We start from the raw sequence: 10862 nt of genomic DNA, 5'->3' as shown, positions 1-10862 counted from the left end.
ACGCCATTCTCCTGCCTCAGCCTCCCAAGTAGCTGGGACTACAGGCGCCCGCCACTACGCCCAGCTAATTTTTTTTGTATTTTTAGTAGACACAGGGTTTCACCATGTTAGCCAGGATGGTCTCAATCTGCTGAAATTGTGATCCGCCAGTCTCGGGCTCCCAAAGTGCTTAATGTATTCTTATTCAGTGAAAAGTTTTAAATGACATGTATGGAAATTGAATCTTTCTGAATGCTCTTTTGAGACCTATTAAAAGGCTCACAGGACCCCAGCCCGATAATCTGAATTATACTGTCTTCTACTAACCAATTCATATATATATCCAGTTTTGTCACATTGGTTGATAACACTGCTTATTTATTTTATTTTATTTTATTTTATTTATTTATTTTTTTGAGACAGTGTCCCACTCTGTTGCCCAGGCTAGAGCGCAGTGGCGTGATCTCAGCTCGCTGCAACCTCTGCCTCCCAGGCTCAAGCCATCCTCCCACCTCAGCCTCCAAGTAGCTGGGACTACAGGCACACACCACCATGCCTGGCTAATTTTCTGTAGAGAGAGATGGAGTTTCACCATGTTGCTCAGGCTGGTCCTGAGCTGCAAGCAATCTGCCCGTTCTGGCCTCCCAAAGTGCTAGGATTATAGGAGTAAGCAACCATGCCTGGCCTGGTTTCTTAATATTTAAAAATGTTGTTTCACCTTTAGGCTTAAGGATCACTTAAGCCCAGGAGTTTGAGTCTAGCCTGTGCAATACAGCAAGACCCCATCTGTATGGAAAAAAAAAAAGAGAAGAGATTGATTTAATCTTACCTAGTGGTAGAAAAAATTAGAAACATTTTGTTTCAATTCAGGAACAGGACATGAATGTTCACATATGATGACTGATTTATAATTTTGCTTTCTCATACTCCCCTCACTTCAACTGGTTTTGGTATCCAGATTGTAATTTAACTTTATAAAAAGAGTTGAGAAAGTGTTGCTGTTTTTCTTTTTTCTGGAATGGATTAAGATTAGAATATCTCTTCATTCGATGTTTGATAGAACTTGTTAAAACAGTCTGAGTATGTTTTTATCTCTTTCCCCTTCTTTTAAGGGAGGTAGATTTTGGACTATTGAGTGAGGTATATGAATTTTAAATTATAGATATTGTCAAACAAATGGTTCTCTAAAAAAGCTGCACCAATTTATATCACTATGAAGACTGAAATGTTTATCAATCTGATATAAAATTTTATTTCATCTTAATTTTGAATGCATCCCTTTATGAGCTAAGGTGACCACAATTTCATATATTTATTAAATCTTTCTGTATCGACTTGGCTATTCATTTCCAGTAAATTGCCTGTTTACTTCTTTCATTTCTGTCTTCTTACTGATCTGTATGAGATTTCAGTATATAAAAAAAAATCAATACTTTGTGTTTACAATAAATGTTGCATATTTCCCCCATATTTGTTTTATATTTATGTAATTTATATATTTATGTTCTCTTATACACAAATTTATAATTAATCTTTTTTTTTTTTTTTTCATTTCTACAATCCAGGTTTTCGGTCTGCTTAGAAATAACGCCTTCTCAACTCTTAGAATACCAAAACTTTGCCCAAATGTTTTTCTTATAATTTTATGACTTAAAAAATATAAACAGCTTATTAATCTAGAACACTTCTGCTTTCGGTGATCCAGGAGTCCAGCTAAAATTGCAAAATACCTAGACAATCACCAACATCATTTATTAAACAATCCATTCTTATATGCTGATTTTAAAATGTAATCTTTAGAATGATAGAATTTTTAAAAATCATTTTTCCAATGACTGTGTAAAAACTGATAAAATGAGATTCACTGAATGTTACCCCCTTTAAGTAAAAGATTAATGGGAAATCGCATATTTACACGATCTCAAAGTATCATCCCAGAGATTATTTATGAATTGCAAAGGGAAAAATATGTACTTTTATAATAAAGAGAGGCTCACCACCTAAACACCACTGATACTGAGACCATTTTATGATAATGATAAGATACAATGTAAAGTGCACAACATTGCTTATCAAGTACTCTTGCCAAAAATGTGTAACTGGAAACTAGTAAAACCTTAAAGCTAACTCCTACTTGATAGGAAATACAGAAAACAAATTAAACAACACCAGCAGAAAAGAGTGGAGTTTAGAATATGAAATATTCTACAACGAAAGTGGCCAAACTCTTCAAAAACCAAAAATTAGTGTCATGGGGGGAAAAAGGTGTAAGACTGCTTTAGATTAAAAGAGCCTCCATAAGAGATGCAAAAATCAAATGCAATGTGTGAAAAGCTAGATTTGAACATGCTTTGAAAAGATATTAAAATCATATTTAGGACAAGTGGATTGGTAAAAGTCAAATACATTCTGGATATCAGATGATACCACAGAACTGACCTTAATTTTTTTACAATTATTACCTTTGGTTTTTATATAGGAGAATATCCTTCTTAGCAGATATACTTAAGGACAAAGTGGCAGGATACCTGTTGGTGAAGGGGTTCATTGTGCTAATCTTAGAACTTTCTGCACAGTTAAATTTTTGTAATATAAAGTTGAAAAAAAATGCAATCTTTCTCAATAGTCTAAATTGTCCTATTTCTGCATTCTGTCCTACTGACCTATTCACTTGTTCCCTGCCAGACTAATTTTTTTCCTTTTCAAAGAAAATTATATTTTATTATTGATAGATAATAGAGGCACAGATTTCTGGGATGCACGTGGTAATTAAATACATTCATATAATTTGTAAAGATTGCATCAGTGTAATTGAGATACCCACCACCTTAAATATTTGTCTTTTCCGTATGGTAAAAACATTCAAATTATCTTCTTCCAGCTATTTTGAAATATAGATTGCTGTCAACTAGTCACCCTACCGAGCTATCCAACACTACATGTTATTTCTCCTATCAAACAGTATATTTGTCCCCATTAATCGAGCTCTCTTCATTGCCTCCTTCCTCTACCCTTCCCAGCCTCTGGTAACCACCAATCTATTCTCTATCTTCTTAAGATCCACTTTAATTGTCACATATGAGTGAGAACATATAACATTTGTCTGTGCTTTGCTTATTTCACTTAACATAATGACCTTCAGTTCCCTCTATGTTGCTCAAAATGACAGGACTTTATTCTTTTTTTATGGCTAATATTCCATTGTGTATACATACACCTTTTCTTTATTTATTCATCCACTGATGGACACTTAGGTTGATTCCATATTTTGGCTATTTTGTGAATAGTACTGTAATAAATATGGGCTTGCACTCCTTCAGTATACTGATTCCCTTTCTTTTGGATATATACCTACTAATGGAATTGCTGGATCATATAGTAGCTCTATTTTCAGTATTTTGAGAAACTGCCATACAGTGTTCCAAAGGCTGTACTAATTTACATTCCCACCAACAGTATATGAGGCTTCCCTTTTCTCCATATCTTCACCAGTATTCACTATTACCTATCTTTTTGAAAAAGGCCATTTTAGTTAAGGCAAGATAATATCTTACTGTGCTTTTTATTTGTATTTCTCTGATGATGAGTGATGTTCGGCATTTTTTGCGATATCTGCTGGCCATTTGTATGTCTTTATTTGAGAATGTTTACTCACACTTTTTGGCTTTTAATTCGTTTTTGTTGTTATTGTTTTGCTAATGAGGTCCTTATATATTATTGATATTCTAGTTATTAATCACTTGTCAAACAGTTTGCAAATATTTTCTCCCATTCTGTGGGCTGTCTCTTCACTTTGTTGATTGTTTCTTTTGCTGTACAGAAGCTTTTTAGCTTGATGTAATCCCATTTGTCTATTTCTTCCTTTGGTTGCCTGTGCTTTGAAATCTTAAACAAAAAGTATTTTGCACAGACCAACATCATGGAGTGTTTCTTCAATGTTTTCTTCTAGTAGTTTCATAGTTTCATGTCTCAGATTTAAGTATTTAATCCATTTTGAGTTTATTTTTCACAGCATTATTTATCGAAGAGACTGTCCTTTCCTCCTTTTATGTTCTTGGTGCCTTTGTCAAAAGTAAGTTGTCTGTAAATATCTGTATTTATATCTGGATTCTCTCTGGGATTGGTCTGTGTGTTTTTATGCTAGCACCAAGCTGATTTGGTTACTATAATGTATTTGGTTACTTTGTAATGTATTTTTAAGTCAGGTAGTGTGATGCCTCCAGCTTTGTTCTTTTTCCTCAGGACTGCTTTGGCAATTTGGGGTCTTTTTTGGTTCCACGTAAATTTTTTCTATTTATGTGAAGAATGTCATTGGTATTTTGATAGGGATTACATTGAATATGCAAACTGTTTTGGGTAGTACTGACTAAATTTTTTTATTTAGAATAACTTTAATATCTGGGTGAGGCTAATCCCTGAGTAAGGTTTTTATTTCTTTATCTGAGCGTTTTTAAGAAATGACACAATACTGAATAGGCCCTCAAACTATATTAAAAAGCTAAGTTAATTTTGTTAAACAACAACACATTTCTTAGAGTTAAAATTTACATTCTTTTTTACGCACATTCATGTGTATATGGACATTTACACAAGAAACAGATGTGCTCTTCTGACATTTTTCCTCTCATTAATTACATGTAAAATGTCCCTCAGACTTTTGTGTACCAGAGTATACCAGTATTTTACAAATATTAAGCATCTACATATACACACAGATATGTATGTATGGCACTCACACTCAATTCAGTAATTTTCTAAGTGTCTATTTCTTTTCGAGACAGATCTCAATTTGTCACCCAGGCTGGACTGCAATGGTGTGATCATGGCTCACTGTAGCCTTGACCTTCTGGGTTCAAGCAATCCTCTTACCCCAGCCTCCTGAGTAGCTGGGACTACAAGTAAGTGCCACCATGCCTGGTTAATTTTTTTTTTTTTTGTAGAGACAGGGTCCCACTGTGTTGCCCAGGCTGGTCTTGAGCTCCTGGGCTCAATTGATTCTTCTGCCCCAGCCCCCTACAGTGCTGGGATTACAGGTGAGTACCACCGCACCTGGTTGTGTCTATTTCAAATGTGTCAAATTTGCTTCCCAGTTTCTCCTTGAGTTCGTGTATAAAAAAAAGCTCAACCTAATATTTCATTATCTGGTTTTGGAAAACCAGAGTTAGTTGTTTTGATGGATGACAAAGTTAAAAGTTTACAAATTAATAAGTTTATTAATGAATAAAGTTTCAACTTCATGCATAATAAACAAGAACACACATGTAGAAATTAGTGACTGAAAGCAAATTTTTAAAATTTGCTGTTAATTAAGGAGGACAAAAATAAAGATGTTTTGTATTATCCTTTGTACTTTTCTGCTTTAAAAAATTTCTTTTCCTTTTTTTTGAGGTGGAGTCTCGCTCTGTCGCCCGGACTGGAGTGCAGTGGCCAGATCTCAGCTCACTGCAAGCTCCGCCTCCTGGGTTTACGCCATTCTCCTGCCTCAGCCTCCCGAGTAGCTGGGACTACAGGCGCCCGCCACCTCGCCCGGCTAGTTTTTGTATTTTTAGTAGAGACGCGGTTTCACCATGTTAGCCAGGATGGTCTCGATCTCCTGACCTCGTGATCCGCCCGTCTCGGCCTCCCAAAGTGCTGGGATTACAGGCTTGAGCCACCGCGCCCGGCCAAAAAATTTCTTTAAAACATACAAACAAATTTATACTAATAATAAATCAATTATTTAGTAACCATGAAATATATCTCAAGGCAATATAACCTTAAAAAGACATCATAATATCAATGTTATGACATTAAGAACTAATAATCAAGTGAGAGCTGGTAATTTAATCTCAAATTTTTGCATCTAAGATTAATTTTCCTCTACTGTACTACAGTAAATTTTTACAGTATAGTAAGTTTTTCATAGTAGTCATCCCTCAGTATCCATGAGGGATTAGTTCCAGTATCTTCTGTGGATACCAAAATCTGTAAATGCTCAAAAGTCCCTCATATAAAATGCACAGTACCTGCATATCGCCCTATGCACTATATAGTACTTTAAATCATCTCTAGATTACTTACAATGCCTATAAAATGTAAGTGCTATGTAAAGAGTTGCTATACTGTATTGTTTATGTAATAATGACAAGAAAACATGCCTGTACATATTCAGTACAGACTCAATTTTTTTTTTCCAAATATTTTCACTCAGCATTTAGTTGAATCCATGATGCAGAACCCATGTATGTGAAAGGCTGACTGTATCTACTTTACCAATTAAAATGTAATTGTCCCTTGGCTTAGTGCTAATGTAAGAAGAAGGAGCAATTTTAAAAAATGCAATTCTTCTTAATTTCATACCTAAATATACTTAGTTATATAATAACTGAATCCAAAAAGCCAAAATGACACTGCTCCTTTCACCTCCTAAAATGACAAATTTTCAAATGGTAACTGTAACATGTTTTAATGATTTAAATCATATCTTTAGAAAGGTTCACTGACAAATAAGTATACAGTATAGTATTTTAGTTTGTGTTTAATAATTATACTTTAAAAAACAAATTTGCTTGGAATTAAAGCACTTGGACATTCCCAGTAAAGTTACAAACAATTTTCTTACCTTGCTGCATCTGTGGATGTGTTGTGTAACTTGAAGGATGGGAATATGGCATGTATCCTGCAGGGCTTTGTGGGGCGTATGGACTAGGCACTGGGCTATTCTGCTGTGGCATAAATCTGTTCCCAGAGCTTGTCTGTGGTGGCACAAACCGGCTAAAACCCAAAATCCAAATAAAAAATATAAGGAAATAAAATAAACATGGTATTCCTTGAAATTTGACTGTCACAAAGTCCTCTGAACTCTAGTTTATATATGTAAAATCTATGCAAATAGAAGAATCTTGCAAAACAGTCAAATAACATACAAAAATTGTTCGCAATTCATAATCAAAGAGTTACAATAAAAAAGTTTTCAAAAGCAGGTAATTTGTTTACTTATATAGAAGTACCAATCTGTTTAAGGTACTTAAAGCCATGCTCCCTAAATCTTACCTCAAACACATTAGTTATTTTAACATTCTTTTGTCTCTATGAAATTACATTACTAAGATGGTAGCTACTTCAATTAGCATATTAGACTATTTCCATATACAACATTTTAAAGCAAATGCACAAGTGAATTACTATTTAAGTATTTCAACTATTTAAACTCTAAATAATCCACCATTACCTAAATGTATGAACCATATATTCACCAGCATACTCACCATAGAAGACAATATTTAATAAATGATATATACACATATTACCTGGAGGGGCTATGTGAGATAGTGGTTTGTTGATAATTGGAAGATGCAGGACTACTGTGCATGGAATTCTGAGAAAGTTTGTACTGAGACATCATCATTCCTATGCAAAACACAAAAATATAGAATGTTATTTTCTTCTAGCAGTAAAGTGTCCTTTAAATAACTGAAATCAGTTATTCTTTCACAAACATGCCAGAGATTTTTTTTTGATCAATGTTTTCATTTCAAAGAGCAAAATATAGACACTGTAAAACTGTAAATTTCAAGAACAATTTTATTACAGCACCATTTTCCATAAAACTAATCCAGGACTAGAAACAGAGATTATAATATTTTAAAAAATTTTACTTGCTTACTCAATATTCTATTATTTAGCCTTAGAATTCAAAAGATTTTTTAAAAAGTTGTCTTATCTAACCTTGCACCTAACACAATACACTTCCTTCTACAACAAGACTCAGGGTAGTTTTTATTACACGAATATTTTATCATACACACCTCTCACACTTGGGAACTTAATTTCACAAAGATATTTGTATTATGGTTCAGACACAGGTTTTGCAAAGTACTTTATTTATGGGTCAAAAGTTTGAATTCCTGCAATTTCCATCTGAATGTCTTTTGAAGGAAAATAGAATGTACCTATTCCTTCTTTCACAATAACTCTTTGTCACATAGTAGGGATTAACGGAATATTTGATTAAAAAATAAAAACTTGAGAATAGTGTTCTGGTTCTTAATTTTCAAGCCAGACATTATTTCTCAATTATTATGCAAATGGCATTTCATTATACAGGAGACACAGAAAAATTCACTTATTTAGACATTTCAGAATCAGATAAAAATCTATAAATAACACCCTGAATTTTCTTATGATTTCTATAGCCAATCTCTTTTTTGGGAGCTGCAAACATCAAATTATATTTCCAAATTTCATTTCCTGCTGTTGTTACAAAAAGTGCCTTTCACTAGAAATATTCAAACAGAAGTTCATTTGCTAAGAGTACTACAAAAGGGATTGTAGCTGAAAGAAATTAGGTTTCAAAATCACCTCTCAGTCTACCATTGAAGGATGTTTTCTTAAGTATGTAGTCTAAATTTCAACTTCTGACTTTTCTTTTCCAACTCAAACTCAGCACAAAATTGTTTTGCTCCATAGCTTAATAGCTTAATTACTATAATTATTGTTGCTGGAGGTTTTTTCTCTTTTTCTTTTGGAGGGAGATGAATACTCAGTGAGACAGGAGTTAAAAAGCTTTTCCCCCCTGAATTAACAGTCATCACTGGGACAAACTGGAATTACTAGTTTGAAAGCAATGGCTTTCTAAATAAAAGGGATAAATGATATTCTTATAGTCCTTTTCAATTAGCTCTAAGTTCCAAAGAACTATGATTAAAGTGATTTGCATTTTATTAAATTTTCTCCACATGCATGACTCATATTTAAACTTACCAACACCAAAATCAACTTTTTAAATTTCTATTTTATTTTTATTTTTTATTTTTTAATGAGACAGGATCTCTCTGTGTTGCCCAGGTTGGTCTCGAACTCCTGGGCTCAAGCAATCCTCCTACCTTGGCCTCCCAAGTGCCGGGATTACAGGCGTGAGCCACCACGCCTAGCCAGCTTTTAAAATTTCAAAGCCATATATCACCAGGAAAATGCTTTAATAAAAAAAAAAAACATGCAATTAATCGATTAATTTTAAATGCTAGTTTATGCTTTTACAATGTAGGGTATATAGAAATCAAACAATGTTTTGGACTAAAACACAAGTGTATATAGTATAAAACACAAAAATGTGACTGAGAGGTGAATACTCTAAAAGTTTTTATTAGAGTGATTTACTACCCAAATACTCAAAAATGTAAGCTGCAAAAATGTAGTATTAGTAACCTTAGATCCATTTATCCAATACTAGATTTACTCACATTCTCATGTAACTAATACTCCCAGCCTATTAGTCTTTCTTCCAATCAACTCTTTCCATAATTTCTTTCAATTCCAACATTTTTCCAGAAAGCATTCATAACTCTAGCTTCCTCCATTATTTATATCGGTCTCCTACTATTGCAATCTAACTTATTAGTTCTGGTGAAGACAAAGCACTGTCCTGCATACCTACCTTCAACTTGCTAAAAGGCAAGTCGGTCAGAAGCATCCCCATTAAGGAATCGATAGCAACTATGCAATTGCTTTCAAAATACCATTCAAACAACACAAATATACAGAATCAGCAAAGTAACATTATTTAAAGGAAATGGAATAGGAAGCATCATGGAAGTGCTGCCAACAAAGTAAACCAAAATGATTTGGCAAAATTATTTTATTTTTTCTTTTTTTTGAAGACAGGGTCTTGTTGTGTTGCCCAGGCTGGAGTGCAGTGGTGCAATCTCAGCTCACTGCAGCCTTGACTTCCTGAGTTCAAGCGATCCTCCCACTTCAGCCTCCCAAGTAGCTGGGACTACAGGCGCACGCCATAATGCCTGGCTAATTGTTGTATTTTTTTGTAGAGACAGGGTTTCACCATGTTGCCCAGGCGGGTCTTGAACTCCTGGCCTGAGGCAATCCACCTGCCTCAGCTTCCCAAAGTGCTGGGATTACAGGTGTGAGTCACCATGCCAGGCTGGTAAAATTCTTAAATACAGTTATTTAATTAACAAAGTTGAACTTTCTGAAGTTGTCTAAGCTATTCCCTCCCTATTTTAATCTTGAAATCCAAACAGGCACTTGAGCTCGTAAAATTCAGTAAACTTGAACAGAACAACGCTCTTAACCCAAAGGTACTCCGTGACTACACAAAAATTATATCTGCGTTGGATGTAATATTTTTATTATTTTGTAATACTATGAATCAATTTTTCTTTAATAATACTTAACCAATTTTTCTGTTGCTAAGGCAACAGGAGTATTAAATCAATTACTAGAAAACCATGAATATGGAATCACAATCAGTATAAAACTCTATATACCTGCTACAGTGTACATGTTCAAAAGCTTTGCAAATATTTGATTAATGAAAGACTTATTTCAAATTAATTCTGATTTTCCAAAACAAAAAAAAATTTTTAAGCTGAGTAAACTGATATATTCCAAAATATTTAACAAAATACACTTAAAGCTTTGTCTAATTCTCAAGGAATTTAATTACATATTAAACTATAAGAATCTTATCAATTTAGTTTCCTTCTTGTTCTTGGCTTGACTGAAGGCATAAACATGGCATTCCTGATAGGCCAGCTTGTTAAAGAAGATACCTGGATTTAAATATGTATAAAACAAGTTATGATATGGGAATTCAGTTATTAAGAAACTCACCACTTTGTACATATCTGTTCTGCATGCTTTTCTCCCTGAAAACATTAGGACTCCTTGCCAGGACGGCCTGCAACAAGACTGGTATGTCACCTTCTGGGTCATCACTGCCAAGGTTATCTTTCAACTCTCTGGCATTGAGAAAATAAATATCAAAAATTAAAATGGTGACTGATTCTTAAGATTTACCATATAAAAGTAAATCACACTGGTATGGCCAACAATATGAATTTTCTTTCTTTTTTTTTTTGAGACGAAGTATTGCTCTTATCCCCCAG

At 34.0% G+C, this 10862-nt stretch overlaps 1 protein-coding gene across 1 annotated transcript in view; it reads right to left on the bottom strand.

Moving 5' to 3' along the window:
- Positions 1-10862, bottom strand: part of NIPBL (Nipped-B homolog (Drosophila)) — a 195033-nt gene that overhangs the window by 98522 nt on the left and 85649 nt on the right. Inside the window, exons 4-6 of the mRNA XM_011944374.1 lie at positions 10588-10715; positions 7269-7368; positions 6581-6732 (exon numbers count right to left, since the gene is read on the bottom strand). Coding sequence (XP_011799764.1) covers positions 6581-6732; positions 7269-7368; positions 10588-10715 — 380 coding nt within the window. The remainder of the gene's footprint in view (positions 1-6580; positions 6733-7268; positions 7369-10587; positions 10716-10862) is intronic.

The sequence above is a fragment of the Colobus angolensis genome, unplaced genomic scaffold (genome assembly GCF_000951035.1).
Source record: "Colobus angolensis palliatus isolate OR3802 unplaced genomic scaffold, Cang.pa_1.0 Scaffold230, whole genome shotgun sequence".
Lineage (NCBI taxonomy): Eukaryota > Metazoa > Chordata > Mammalia > Primates > Cercopithecidae > Colobus > Colobus angolensis.
Note: the sequence above shows the minus strand (reverse complement) of the source record. Positions and strands in the feature narration are given on the sequence as shown.